At 37.4% G+C, this 15,529-nt stretch overlaps 2 protein-coding genes and 1 long non-coding RNA gene across 3 annotated transcripts; 2 read left to right on the top strand and 1 right to left on the bottom strand.

Annotated features, from left to right (window-relative positions):
* The first annotated feature begins 3,266 nt into the window (after positions 1-3,266).
* On the top strand, positions 3,267-5,209 carry LOC126631793 (acyl-lipid (9-3)-desaturase-like). The gene has a single exon (XM_050301940.1). The coding sequence runs from the start codon at positions 3,534-3,536 to the stop codon at positions 4,881-4,883; it is 1,350 nt and encodes a 449-aa protein (XP_050157897.1). The 5' UTR covers positions 3,267-3,533; the 3' UTR covers positions 4,884-5,209.
* A 1,548-nt stretch (positions 5,210-6,757) lies between these two features.
* On the top strand, positions 6,758-9,413 carry LOC126632622 (uncharacterized). Its single transcript, XM_050303073.1, has 3 exons — positions 6,758-6,982; positions 7,279-7,907; positions 9,356-9,413. Exons 1-3 carry the CDS (start codon positions 6,878-6,880, stop codon positions 9,411-9,413), a joined length of 792 nt encoding a protein of 263 aa, XP_050159030.1. The 5' UTR covers positions 6,758-6,877.
* A 2,552-nt stretch (positions 9,414-11,965) lies between these two features.
* LOC126631794 (uncharacterized) lies at positions 11,966-13,953 on the bottom strand. Its single transcript, XR_007626456.1, has 2 exons — positions 12,842-13,953; positions 11,966-12,762 (listed from the first exon to the last, which is right to left on the bottom strand). It is a non-coding gene; the product is annotated as an uncharacterized LOC126631794 (long non-coding RNA).
* Between the last annotated feature and the right edge of the window lie 1,576 nt (positions 13,954-15,529).

Below are 15,529 nucleotides of genomic sequence, written 5' to 3'. Positions count from 1 at the left end.
AGTGGTAAAGTTATCCCTTTTATCTATTTTTCTAAAATACAAACTAATCTATAACAAGAAAAGCCCAATTCAATGCTCAAGTGGGCCCATGTGTTCGAATTTACATTGGGTTACAACCCATAAATATTCTAAAGTTTCTCACAAGTGATTTATGCACTCTTTTTTATTACGCAATTTACTTTTAATCTTAATTATGTGTATTATTTCTTTTTTCATTTGTTTTATTTAGGGAGGGTTGGATAACTATTTTATTTAGTTTTCAGTTTTTTTATTTTTAAGTTTAAGTTTTAAATGGTTTTCAGGTTTCACTTTTTTCAAAATTAAAATTTTATTTGGTAACAACTTTTATTTTTTAGTTTAAAAAAAATTAAAAACTTAAAACCAAAATAGTGAAAATTCAAGGCCAAACTTTGAAACTCATGGAAGTAGTTTTCAGTTTATGATTTTTATTTTGTTTCAAATGTTGAAAACTGAAAGTAATTACAAAACAAGTTTTTCAGTTTTTAAAAAGATAAAAACAAAAACAAAAAACTGAGAACGAAATAATAATAAAAAATAATAATCAAAGTCCCTTTAGTGATTCAGAAAAACAAACATAATAGTGCAAAGATGAAAGGAGAAGTGTAGAAATCACCCCTTTCAATGAATCATCAGTTTTCTACGGAGATTTTTTTAGATGTTATAGTCAAACCATCCCATGTTATTATAGGAGTCAACACAACACCGCTATTAATATTATGGATTCGTAATATAAATAGGATTTCACACATCATTTTACTTCCCACATATTTTTGTTATTTTTTAGCATTGATCTTTTTCAATTCATTCGCTATGACAGCCAAAAGTTAAGCGGTGTGTGAGAAATAAAAATAATTGTGTGAATAGCACTACCCTATAATATATAAGCTTAGTTTTAGCTACGGTCTCTGAAACTAGATTTTAATCTCATTTTGTCTCCTGTAACTCAAAAGTTGTCACTTTACTCTCTAAAACTCAAAATTTGCTCAACTTTCTTGGAACTTGATTTTGAGTCCATTTTAACCTTGAAACTCAAAAATCGTCATTTTACTCTATAAAATACAAAATTCATTGCACATTGGCTTAATTCTGTTAATTCTATTATGTGGATTTGATTTGGATACACCAGGCTAATCAATTTCTTTTCATCTCTTGAATTTCTTTTACTTAATATTTTATGATTGTTGAATGTTAACAGATATTGGAGATTTATAATCACATTCATTGGTACAAATGGTGTAGTTTTATTGGGTGGTGGATCTCATGTATGTTCTAAGATGCGACTTTTAAGTTTTAGAAAGAAAAGAGAGTTTACAAGTTAAAATGAAACGAATTTTAAATTTCATAAAATAAAATTATGAATTTTAAATTATAAAAAGCAAAATAAAATCAAAATCGAATCGAGTTTCAAATAGTGTAACTAAAAATAAATTATATGCATATGAACAAGATTCAATGTAAAGTGTGCCCATGAGTTGCAAAACTATTTCATGGGTAATGATTGTGCCAATGGGGATGAAGATAATTTCTCATATACGTGGCGTATCCATATAGCATATTCTTATTTTAATTTTTGGTCGGCCAAGTGGGTATACTCCAACTTGCATAAAGATATTTTGATAGTTTCCCAAAAAAAAAATATTTTGATTGGTAACAGGATAAATTTTTTAAAAGAAAATTAACGAAAAATTTTAAAAAATTTCATTTTTAATGAAAATTTATTTTTAAAAGTATAGTAAATATATCAGGGATATGTATAAATGTGGTTTTTTGTTAAAAATGAACAGTACTGGGAGTGTTTTGTTAAAACTTTCAATTTTTAATTGTGATGAGTAGTACAACACTTGTTTTATTAGAAGTGATGAGAAATTTTATTTTTAAAATTATTAACTTTTTAGCACACATATCACATTATTCGTATAATGACACTTGGTGTACTACTTTGTATACCGATCACACTGAAAAATCTCTCTGATAACACAGAGATGCAGAATTTATCATTTTTGATGTAGAATATAAAAAAAATAAAAAATTGGATCACAGAATTTCGAATATAATATTGAACACCACATGATTAGTTTTAATAATCATGGAAATGCCGTATTTAGCATGAAAAAGCGACATCTTTTCGCCTTTTATGGATTCACCAAATGGTCCAAATCTACATGTTTCAATCCTTAACGTGGTGGGTGGCAGCATTCAAAAGTGTAGGAATCTTTTGACGAGAAGGTCCACTGAATTCCGACCTACACGATACAAGATGTCAATGTTGCACTGACTCAAACTATTTATCTGTTTTAATTAGGAATGTAATATCCACATATTCTTTTAATTATCGATTGTCGGATCAGATAAAATAAAAAAGATCAATGGACATAAATTGACAAGGATGTATGAGAAGTAAAAAATAGTGTGTGGATAGCACACCCCATTAATTATAACGTTACACAATGTTTTACTGTTTTACATTAACATATATAATGTGATATGATTATTTTAAAGGGAAACTAATGAAAAAGATTTGAAAGTTTTGATTTTTAATCAAAATGACAAAAATGTATTGTAAGTGAAGAACATCATGCGTGAATTTTTAAAGTAAAAATGTCTTTTTCATTAAAAAAAACCGTATGATAGTGTTTCGTTAGAATTATCTTATTTTAAGCCACTGACAAAACTCTGAAAAACAGAAAAAAGAAATTTGAACAAATGATATTATTTACTGAATAAAAAAAGAGTAAATTGTAGCAATGGTCCCTCAACTAAAAATTCATTACCATTGGTCCCTCAACTTATCAAAATGTGTAGCTATAGTCATTTTCATCAATTTCGTCAAAATTTTGTCAAAAGAAGTTATGTTGGAATAACAATTTATATAATTAGGGTCCCTCAACTCATCAAAGTGTGTAATTATGGTCATTTTCGTCAACTACGTCAAATTTTTTGTTAAAACGAGTTATGTTGGAATGACCATTGCTACAATTAGATTAAAGTTAAGAGACCATTTATCCAGTTGAATTAAAGTTGAGGGACCAATGGTAATTAATTTTTAGTTGAGGGACCATAGCTGCACGTTTTGATGAGTTGAGAACCAATGATAATGGATTTTTAGTTGATAGACCATAGCTCCAATAAAGTTAAAATTAAAGGATCATAACTACAATTTACTCATAAAAAAATTAATTTAACCTCGTAGTGGAGTAGCAAAAGTTTAATACTTTAAAGAGTTGTTAAAACAATACAAGTCTGCGGTGCTTGTTCAATTCCAATATCCCCACCAATTGCGCAAGTCGTAATCGTATCCCCTTCAAAAACTACAGAACAGCATCAGAAACCGAAAAACAGAGAAAGCAGAGTGAGCTCGAGAAATTCAAAAAAAGAAAACATCCGAATTCAAATCCTTTCCTCCCCAACATGCAATAATTATCAATCCACAGAAAAGTCTCTTCCTTTTGGAAAACCCAGAGAGGAGGAGTTCAGTTGGGAATCGAAAGCGTTTTTCCTCCCAGATCTGTCCAATGGCGGCAGAGTCAAAGAAGTACATTTCCCAGGAAAAACTCAGCACCCACAACAAGCCTGGAGATCTATGGATCTCGATACAGGGCAAGATCTACAACGTCTCCGATTGGGCCAACCACCATCCCGGCGGCGAGCTCCCGTTGCTCAGCCTCGCCGGCCAAGACGTCACGGATGCGTTCGTCGCCTACCACCCCGGCTCCGCCTGGCAGCACCTCGACCAGTTCTTCACCGGATTCCATCTCGAAGACTATTCTGTTTCCGAAGTTTCCAAAGATTACAGGAAGCTCGTCAACGAGTTTACGAAAATGGGGCTTTTCGAAAACAGTGGACACAGCGTCCATTTCTATCTGTTTCTGGTGGCAATGCTGTTTACTCTGAGCATCTACGGCGTCTTGTGCTCCGACAGCGGCTGGGTTCATCTGGGTTCCGGCGTATTGATGGGTTTTCTCTGGATTCAAAGCGGGTGGCTCGGCCACGATTCGGGTCACTACCAGATCATCAGAAGCAAAAAGGTGAACAGATTCGCCCAGATCCTCACCGGAAACTGCCTCGCCGGCATCAGTATTGCGTGGTGGAAGCGCAACCACAACGCCCATCACATTTCCGTCAACAGCCTCGAATTCGATCCGGATCTCCAGCACATGCCATTTTTCGCGGTGAATTCGAAACTGTTCAGCTCCCTCGCCTCTTATTACTACGACAGGAAGATGAATTTCGATGCTTTTACTAGGTTCATGGTTAGTTACCAGCACTGGTCTTTTTACCCTGTCATGTGTCTTGCTAGGATTAACCTTTTTGCTCAGTCATTTTTACTGCTGTCATCCAAAAGATTGAGGGTAAAAAATAGGATCCAAGAAATCTTCGGGCTTTTGGTGTTTTGGATTTGGTATCCTCTGCTGGTTTCTTACCTCCCCAATTGGGGTGAAAGAGTAATGTTCGTTGTGGCAAGCTTTTCCGTCACTGGAATCCAACATGTGCAGTTCTGCTTGAACCATTTCTCTTCAAGTGTTTATGTCGGAACCCCTGCAGGGAACGATTGGTGCGAAAATCAGACGAATGGATCGCTCAATATAGTCTGCCACCCGTGGATGGACTGGTTCCACGGAGGATTGCAGTTCCAGATCGAGCACCATTTGTTTCCGCGGTTGCCTCGAGGCAACCTCAGGAAAGTTGCCCCCCTTGTCAAGGAACTCTGCAAGAAGCACAAGCTGCTTTACACAAGTGTGTCATTCTACAAGGCCAATGAACTCACCGTTGGGACGCTGCGCAAGGCAGCGCTGCAGGCTCGCGATCTTGCCAGCCCGGTTCCAAAGAATTTAGTTTGGGAAGCTGTACACTCTGTTGGTTGAGACCAGATGAAGAACGTTTGAATGTGAAGCTTTTTGTGAGATTTTGGATGGTGTGGTTATTTGTGCCTAAGGACAATAATGTTGTTGTTGTCAGAGGGGTATGGTAACTTAATTTTGATTGATATCTTTGAGAGTGGTGAGAGCCTTGATTTCAATTGGAACAAAATAATAATCATCTTTTAGGATTGCTTCCAAAATTCTTGTTTATATATAAACTTATTGTGCAAGTTTGTAGTAGGAGGGTTAACCAGTGTTGTTTGCGGCTAATTTGAATCGTTGTTGTTCACGGTTTATAGAATGAATAATTGGAGATTAAGTTGTGCTTATGTGTTGAGAAGAATCATTTAACTAGCTTTCATCCGTTGATCGCTCAAACTTCAATTTCATTGCTGTCGTTTCTCTTCGTTTAGTTGTTAATTTCAGTTTTCAATTTAAGTTCAATTCATTCAAATCCCTAATTGTTTGTTTGTTTAAGTTAGTTTTTAGTATTTGTTTAGTTTGTGCTGATTAGCAGCTCTTCTAATCCTCGGAATAGAACGATCATTGCTTCCTCGTACTACAATTACTTCTTCAACAGGGTTTAGTTTGTGTTAGTTTCTACCACATCAAATTTTAGCGTACGTCTGCTAATGTACTTCTTAATCCTCTAATTCGTGTTCAAAATCACATATTCAGAGCTGGAGATTGGAGATGTAAACTGTTTGCTTTGATTAGTTTGTTTCTGATAGCTCAGTTTACCATTTCATTGGTGCTTTTGCTCTCTCTCTCCCTCCCCCTCTCCCTTTCACTGTTCCTTTTTGTGCTAGTTGGGATTAGTTGATGTCACCTTTGATGGCATTGGTTCAGATCCAATTCCAAAACAAACCTTATGTATTGACGAGGGGCTTTATTTTCATGGAACGTAATAGTTCAATTGTCAAAAATGCACTGTAAGAGCAACACTGACGATAGCAAACAAATAAAATCTCAAAATGACGACTTTCAAGGTGCAATATAAAAGTTACGTGAAGCATATCACATCAAGTCATTTTCAATTCGCTCTAATTCTTCTTCGCCAACTGGAACACTTAGAGCAAGTCCAGCCTTGCTCTTTGCTGGGGGGACGGGCTGCAGGAAAGGGCCCGAGGGCCGGTTGGTTCTTCTCTAGCCATGGAGAGCCCGAGTGAGGGTGGGAGCCCGAGGGCCGAGGGGGGGGTGGGCAATTGATAGGCCTGTGGCCCGAGGCCCATGACGTCAGGCCTGGGTCCGTGCTTTTTATTTTTATTTTTTTTGTGTCAGGTGCGTGCCCCTCACTCGCGAGTGGGGGCGCGTCGCCCGACAGGATTTCAGGCAAGTGGCCCGCTCACCCAGTTACCGTTGGGAAGCCACGTGGCTTCCCACGGTCCGTTCGATCCCAACGGCTCTTTAATACGAGCTGTCCGATTTGCAACGGTAATAAAAAAAAACTGATTTTATATCAACCGTTCGATCTAAGATCAACGATTGATATTAATCTGCGTTATAAATTAAAAAAAAAAAAAGAAAAAATAGTTTTAAAATTAAGAAAAGTTACCGTTATGACACGTGGCACAATCTGGAGTGTTGGAATTCAAATTTTTTAAAATCCAATGGTAGAGATTAATTATTTGAATAAAAATTAAAAAAAATTGTAAAAAATCCGAAAAAATTGTAAAAAATCTGAAAAAAAATTGTTTTTACTTTTCTATAAATACCACTTCTTCTCCATCTACTTTACACCACAATTTCATATTTTCTCAACTACTTTCAATCAAATTCCTATCTTTCTCTCAAAGTTTCAATCCAATTTTTTTCTACAAAATGACTATTGATACATGTACGAATTGGTCGCTTCTTGAAGATGTTGGGTTGTGCACTAGCTGGGTTGAAGTTACTCATAATTCCCTTACGGGTAATGAGATGCAGTTGTGAGAAATGTGGAGTTTAATTCATACCAAATTTCTTGAGCAAATAGGTGGGAAAAAACCAAAGAATCGATGTCCAGTCGTTGGAAAATACTTTGCCATTCCTTTAGTACGTGGAGAGATGCCTTGACACAAGCTAGTAGTAATGTTCGAAGTGGGGCAAATTATGCGGATGAGGTAAGAATATATTATAATTATTTGTTTGTATTATTATTTTGTTACCTAATTTGATTATAATTATTTGTTTGTATTATTTATTTGTTACCTAATTTCATTATTATTATTTGTTTGTATTATTTATTTGTGACCTAATTTCATTATTATTATTTGTTTGTATTATTTATTTGTTACCTAATAATTTCATTATTATTCATTTGTTTGTATTATTTATTTGTTACCTAATAATTTCATTATTATTATTTGTTTGTATTATTTATTTGTTACCTAATAATTTCATTATTATTCATTTGTAGCAACTTCAAGCACAAGCATGGTATGCTGCCAAAATCAAATCAAGAAACAAATCATTCCACCGATGGGAATGTTGGAATATTGTTAAAGATTGTCCTAAATTCAAAGTTGTGCATGTTGGTCCAGAAGTATGCATGAACAGCACCCCTCTATACAACACCTTTGTACACAGCACCCCTCCACACTCTACACCCGATCATGGCTCCCATGTTGATGAAGAAGATGGAGAAGAAGTGCCTGAAACACCCATTCCTGAACAAGCGTCGGGGTCGACCCGTTATCCAATTAGGCCTCTAGGTAAGAAGGCTTCAAAGAGGAAAGGGAGTGCTTCCAAGAATGATTATGGAAAGTACATGCAAGAACTTGCTCGTCAAGGTGAATTGACGTTGGCACGGGAATTGGCAAAATATGAGGCTGAAAAGGCTAGAGATGAGGCAAAAGTTGCAGCTATTCAACAAGCATTTCAAGCTGAACAGAGGGAAAGAGAGTTACTTAGGCAAGAAAAGGAGTTGCTTAGAGAAGAAAGAATTGCACAACGAGATCGTGACATTATGAACACGCGTTTAGAAGGGATGTCTTCAAATTCTAAATATTTTTGGCAATCAGAGAAAGCGGATGTGGTGCAAATGAGGCATGCAAGAGAAGCGAGATCAAGACAAGCGAGATCAAGACAAGATGGTCCTAGCACAACAAGACAAGATGATCCTAGCACCACAGATTGGCTAAGTGATGATGAATAGGGTACTTTTTGTAATCGGAGCCCATAGTTTTCCAATCACTTTGGGTTGTAATTTATTATTTATGTTGTTTCCAATTTATTAAAGTTAGTACTTTATTTAAAGTGAGAGTACATTTATTTAATTTCGTAATATATTTATCCTAATAATAGAATATTTATTCATCAAATTGTTCACGTATAATGAAATTATAAAACACACCAAATAAAACTTAAAAACTCACCAATTGGAATTACATAAACACACCAAATAAAATTACATAAACATACGAAATAATAAAAAACTCGCTACAAAAAACACACCAAATAAAATTACATAATCATACGAAATAATAAAAAACTCACTACAAAAAACACACCAAATAAAATTACATAAACACACCAAATACAAACAAACATACTAAATAAACTTAAGTATCTTCAGCTTGTTTCAATGCCCACTGGTGCTCTATCAAGTCAATTTGCCGATCATTGTGCATAGATGACCTTTGAAGTGCAGTATATCGTTGAATGACCCTTTCATTGTAACGTCCATCCCTTTCTAATGGCTCGTGTTGCACGGGTTCTTCGGTGGCATCATGCGCACAATATATCCGTGTTCTTGAATTGTTCATCGTGTCCGGCTCTGGCTCATATTCATCAACCGCATCATAATCGAACTCATCTTCCACAATCATGTTGTGAAGAATGACGCACGTCATCATGATGGATCGAAGTGACTCTACATCGAACATTCTGGCAGCACCCCTGACGATCGGCCAACGAGCTTGAAGGATACCAAAACAACGCTCCACATCCTTCTTGCACCCTTCTTGACAGCTTGCAAAGTGTTTTTCCTTTGCACTTCGCGGACGTGGCACTGTTTTGACAAATGTTTCCCACCGTGGGTAAATGCCGTCAGTTAGGTAGTATGGCCTGTCATACCTATGTTCGTTGACGACGTACGTGACTTTTGGTGCCTTTCCTTGCAGGACGTCGTTGAACACTGGGGATTGGGCAAGGACGTTGAGATCATTTTGAGCCCCCGGAACCCCGAAAAAGGCGTGCCATATCCATGTATCAAAAGATGCCACTGCCTCCAAAATGATAGATTTTGCTCATTTTCTGTCCCCATATGCGCCTTGCCATGCACTTGAACAATTTTTCCACGTCCAGTGCATACAATCGATGCTTCCTATCATCCCAGGAAAACCTCGCATCTCGCACTTCTTCAGAAGCCTTTGCAAGTCCATGCGAGTAGGTTTTCGGAGGTACTCTGCGGTGTACAAAGATTTGACTGCTCCGCAAAACCTCATCAGGGCCTCAAGAATGGTTGATTTCCCCATCCTCGTTATTTCATCCAGTTGGTCTGCAGATGCTCCATACGCAAGCATCCGCAACGCAGCATTGATATTTTGCTGAGGCAGAAGACCCATAACACCACAAGCATCCTTCTTTTGCACAAAGTAAGAATCATGGTTGCAAACATCAGTCATGATTCTGTTAAACAAATGTCGTTCCATTCTAAAACAACGTCTGAAGTACGTATCAGGAAATGCACTGTTATGGATAAAGTAATCGTCCAACAGCTCTTCACCTCGTCGTTGCCTGCTTCTATCAAAGTTTCTTGAACGGTTGGGCCTGCATATCTAAGCAACAGTCTGGATGACTCGACGGGAATGTGAGGCTCTGGCCATTCTTGTTTCGTCATCTCTCCTTCTACGCTCCTCATCCTCTTTCATCTCATTTTCGGCTATCTGAAGGTTGAACATTCCTTCAGATTGGTTAAACAATTCTTCCTCTTGCTGATCGATTTCCCACATCATCCTTGATGAAGAAGAAGACATTGTAAGGATGAATGGTGAAGAAGAAGCAGAAACTATGAATAATGAGATAGAGATGTTGAGAAAATTGGTGTGAGATTTGTGAGGATGAATGGTGGATTATATGGACGATTCAGAAAGGATCGAATTGTAGATAAGGCCACGTGGCATGCCGTCATTCGTTAAAAATTTGATCGAAATCTATCCTCAAAGATTCTGAAAAGATAATGACACGTGGCACGATCGTATTGGATAAAAATCTTATCGAAATCGATCTCCAATAATTATCTTTTCGAATAATGACACGTGGCGCAATTTTGAATGAGTTAAAATCTGATCGAAATCTATCGTCAAAGATTCTCAAAAGATAATGACACGTGGCACGATGACATTGGATAAAAATCTCATCGAACTCCATCGCTAAATAATTGTTTTTTTTTATAAAATAACACGTGGCGCAACGAGAACGATTTAAAAAATCTTATCCGAAATTACAAATAATTTTATTTTGTATTAATTAAACAAACAAAAAAAACTAATATTTTATTGTTTATTGCCAGGGGGAAGGCTCCAAGGGTAGAGATGCAAATGACAATTATTGTTCATTAATGGCAGTTACTATTCATTAAAGGCAGTTACTGTTCAATAGGGTGGATTCAATAGTGGATTGCCAGGGGGGAGGGCTCCATGGGTGGAGTTGCTCTTAAGGAGCTTGTTAATCACTTCCATTCTGTTTTACAGTGCATTCCTAAAAAGTATAGTCTTAACCCTGGTTTGATACTGAGGTGATTCTGAAAAAAAACTGGTATAAAAAAAAGATAGGAGCTTTTTTGTGTTAGGTAAACATTCAGCTTCAGCTTTTTTTCACAGTTTTGGGTAAAAAAAGCCAAAAACAAGAAGCTGCAAAATACAGCTTTGAAAAACCGGTTTTTTTTCATATTTGTTTTACATAAAAATTTACCAAACACTATAATACTGTTTTTTTTTTCAAAAGCATTTTTACAAAAAAGTTTACCAAACACTCTACAACTTTATTTCACAGCCGTTTATTCTCACAGCACAGTAGAAGCAGTTTTTTTTTCAAAGCACAGCAATACCAAACTAGCCCTTAGTTCCAAATGCAAGGTAAGTTCCCACTTGAATGTTGTGTCATCTATTGATATTCCCAAATTAAAAAAATATTGAAATTCTTTGTGTTGCCATCCATAATATAAATAAAATGCTTCTTACCATATTTTTCAACCACATTTGTATTGCATCTTTAATAGAGATGAGACTCACATGTGTCGATGACTCTACCTCTATTAGAAAGATGGTACAAGTGCTGTATGACAAGAGAACTTTTTTGGACTAAAAAAATTTTAAAAAAAACGTAAAAAACAATTAAGCAAATGATTGAAAAGCGGAATCCTGCTCAGCAAGTGGACTAATGAGCAGCATGGTATTGACACATTTGGGTTAGTAAGGAAGTGAATTGATTTGGTGCTTAGGGTATTTTACTTCAACCACTATGTTCTGGTTTCAAACCATACCTCTTTTTAGTGCAAAAAAATGTGCAATATCGCAATGCAAATTTTAGACCAGACTTGCACACCATATGATTTGTACATTAATTGACACTTAATTCCATCGCCAACAACAACATTATGTGATTTACAAAAAATTAATTTCTCTAGCATTACTTTTTTATCGTTAGGGTCTAATTTTCAAATTTCTTAAATGGTACAACCACGTGGACTATAAGTTATAGTCTATGGACTTAGATCATCTCCTGAGCCTAGATGAAAATCCAACGGCTACAACGATTCAAGAGCCCAAGTTCTTTGGTCAGGAGAAGATCCAAATCCAAAGTCTATAACGGAAGAGGGTCCTCTCCTGAGCTCAGGATTGAGATCCTCTTGACCCGCCCATCTGGGCCATTCAAATTTAATCCAACGGCTCCAAACATGGGACCCTCTAAAAATTATAATAATTGCAACCGTTGGATTAAGTTTGAACTATCCAGATGAACTAGGATCTATCCTGAGCTTATGAGAGGATCCTCTACCGTCTATAACCAACACCTGCGTCCCTGACTTTTCTCCCAACTGTTGTGCGGAAGCGTCAAATATGAAACCAATAAGTTACAACGGCAAAATATGACAAGACAAATAATCCAAAACACAAGGATTTATACTGGTTCGGCGTAAGCCTACGTCCAGTTCCGAGACGGCGAGGAAATTCCACTAATATCAAAAGGAGATTACAAATAGAGTTTTAACTCTCAAACCCAAATCCCACATACAATCAATAGCTCTCACTCAAACTAAGAAACAAATGGAGAAGAAGAAACACATATCAAAATCCTTCTCTCCCAAAAGCTACACAAGTAGCACCAACATCTTTGATTAAGTGATTACTAACAAAATGGGATTATTACAAATGGTGGGAAGGAGCAGCTCATATTCAAATGGGAGAGCCGAATGCTCTCCCTGGTTTCTCTCATCTGCCGCTCCCCCACTTCCCTCCCACATTCGGTTGCAACCTTTATCCATACAAAAGCAACCAATAAAAAATCCAAAGTAAAGGAATAATCATTCATTTACAAACATCATCATGACCTTCCTTTTTCTTTTCAACAAACATAATCATTGTGTTTTTACTCATGATGATGTCCACCAAACTTTTCTTTGTTTAATTTACTAGCCGAAAGTGAATGCCAAGTTGGCCACAAATTTGGCCACTATCCAACAATCTCCACCTTGGCCAAATTCCGAAAACATCATAGAGAATCGAATCAACAATCACCATAAGCACCCAAAGTACAAACTAAAGACAATGGGAACTAAATCAAATTCCCCAAACTTTCCGATACTCATAACAATTTCCACCTCGACTCAAACTATACCAAAGCCAATGAAAGTAAACATTTCTCTACCGTCTTCTCCAAATTTGCAAACCATAAGTGCCTTGATCAAAACAAAAGGTGATTCAAACGAAGAACTGAAATTCTTCAATATCGCCAACAAAAGATCAAGCACACCATACCAAAGTTGGACACACAACGAACTCCACCTGCTCACAAACACCATGGTCTTAAACTGCACCAATAGACTCATTCATATAGCATGGCACATTCTCCAAGTCAAAACTGATTACAAATTTGGCAACAAGGTCTCACATACCACATAAAAAAATATGCCCTTCACTCAAGTTTACCATCATCACATGAGCACCAACAGGACAACCAAAATTTCAAATTCAAATAATCAGCAGGAGATCCAAAACCATACCTCAACTAGAGTCTTCAAGAAAACTAATTGCAGATGATGGAGACCAATAGACCAAATAGCAGTGGCAAACAAATCCAACCAAATGTCCATAGACCAAAGTTAGAAAGCATATAACTTGCCTTCTACAAGAGGGTTCCACACAAATGTTCCGCATTAGGTGTCTCCAAAATAGTGTGGTGTCTCACTATCCAAACTTGCAGAACTTAACAAATTGGCCCTCACAAACTCCTCCAATGTCTCCAGCAACTTGCTCCAAAGGCAACCAATGGGAGTGAAAAAACAACCAAACAATTTCTGCCATTGAAAAAATGCCAAAGAAAAGAAAACTTAGCCTTAGCCTTTTTCCCTTTTCTTCCAACCAACAACATCATTTGTCATTATGATGTCCTTCTGCCAAAACAAATGCCGAAAGAAAAAGAACCAACATTTTCTTTCAAATTTTCAACTGCTTCTACTTTTCTCCTTCCCACTCAACTCGTAAACAACAGCCCACAAACACCTCCGGTGCAACGATGACCAACGGAAAACCCACCAAAAGCAGTACACTACACCTGCAGCTGTCGAACACCAACACTTCAACAACATCGACGGCAACATTACAGCAGACACGCTGTTTCCGAAACCATTCTCCAATCTGCGAGCTCAGTGACTGCAGTATAGTCCCTTACTATCCTTCTTCAACGCCACGCATTTTGCAGCCAAACTCTGCATCTCCAATTGACCAAATGCCAAAGTCATTCCTCCTGTCCAATTTTTTCAAAAAAACATATTTCACCGTCATTCGAAGATTTCATAGACATACTAATACAAAACCCCAAGCCGAAACCCAGAGCTCTGATACCACTTGTTGTGCGGAAGCGTCAAATATGAAACCAATAAGTTACAACTGCAAAATATGACAATACAAATAATCCAAAACACAAGGATTTATACTGGTTCGGCGTAAGCCTACGTCCAGTTCCGAGACGGCGTGGAAATTCCACTAATATCAAAAGGAGATTACAAATAGAGTTTTAACTCTCAAACCCAAATCCCACATACAATCAATAGCTCTCACTCAAACTAAGAAACAAATGGAGAAGAAGAAACACATATCAAAATCCTTCTCTCCCAAAAGCTACACAAGTAGCACCAACATTTGATTGAGTGATTAATAACAAAATGGGATTATTACAAATGGTGGGAAGGAGCAGCTCATATTCAAATGGGCTGGTTTCTCTCATCTGCCGTTCCCCCACTTCCCTCCCACATTCGGTTGCAACCTTTATCCATACAAAAGCAACCAATAAAAAATCCAAAGTAAAGGAATAATCATTGCTTTACAAACATCATCATGACCTTCCTTTTTCTTTTCACCAAACATAATCATTGTGTCTTTACTCATGATGATGTCCACCAAACTTTTCTTTGTTTAATTTACTAGCCGAAAGTGAATGCCAAGTTGGCCACAAATTTGGCCACTATCCAACACCAACACCAACAAACCCTACTCTCTCTACTGGAATCTCTCTGCCCTCCCTCAAAATTCTCCGATCACTTCTCAAACCGATAAAAATAGCCTACAAAAATCCCGATGACGAACCCCCAAAGTTGCGCCACTTGTCAACACCAGCGAAAAAAATGCACAGTGGACTGCCCCTTAGCCCCCTACTTCCCCTCCAGCTACCCCACAAACTTTCACAACGCACACAAACTGTTGGCGTCAGTAGAGTCGTAGACTCGACAAACTCGTCACCGCCCTTCCTCCCCACCTCCGAAGCCCCACCATGTCCACCATCTTTGTCGAGCCGACCACCACGCCAAAGACCCTGTTGGCGGCTGCCACGCCGTCGTCCGGTCGCTATGGCGATAGCGCAGACGTTGGAGGACTTTAAGGACAATGTGGGTATGTGGAATGTGTACGATCATATACAATTTCATCAGGTGCAAAAGAAAGGTTCTCAAGAGCAAGAAGAACAAGGCAATATTGGTGCAGGAGTTCCTCCGCAGCCTCAGGAAGAACAGGCCAATGTGTTTTGATATTTCTCAGTTTTTGAGTTTTAAGTAGGAATAAAAGTACACAAGTAACTAAAGATTAGTAAGTTGTTCGAGAACTGATTACTAACCAAATCCACATCTGCCTACATTAATCTATTAAGCAGGTAATTTTCAATTTATTTTTCAAATTAATGGTAACAAAACCTAAATTACTATTAAGACAATACTTCCATTCCCCAACTGGAAGATCAACTTGTATGTAGGGCACAATGAACACCGCCGTGATAGCGTCTCATGCCAATGATACAGGTCACATAGAGAGAAACTATCAAACGTCTTTGTAATTGGAGCTGGACGCCACATTAGTGGTGTACCGTGTAGTCGTGTACCTGTTCCATACAATCATCTGCTTGAGCCTCCAAAGATTAAGTACATGAACAACCATTTGATTACCATCAAAGTCTGC

The sequence above is a fragment of the Malus sylvestris genome, chromosome 8 (genome assembly GCF_916048215.2).
Source record: "Malus sylvestris chromosome 8, drMalSylv7.2, whole genome shotgun sequence".
Classification (NCBI taxonomy): Eukaryota; Viridiplantae; Streptophyta; class Magnoliopsida; order Rosales; family Rosaceae; genus Malus; species Malus sylvestris.
Note: the sequence above shows the minus strand (reverse complement) of the source record. Positions and strands in the feature narration are given on the sequence as shown.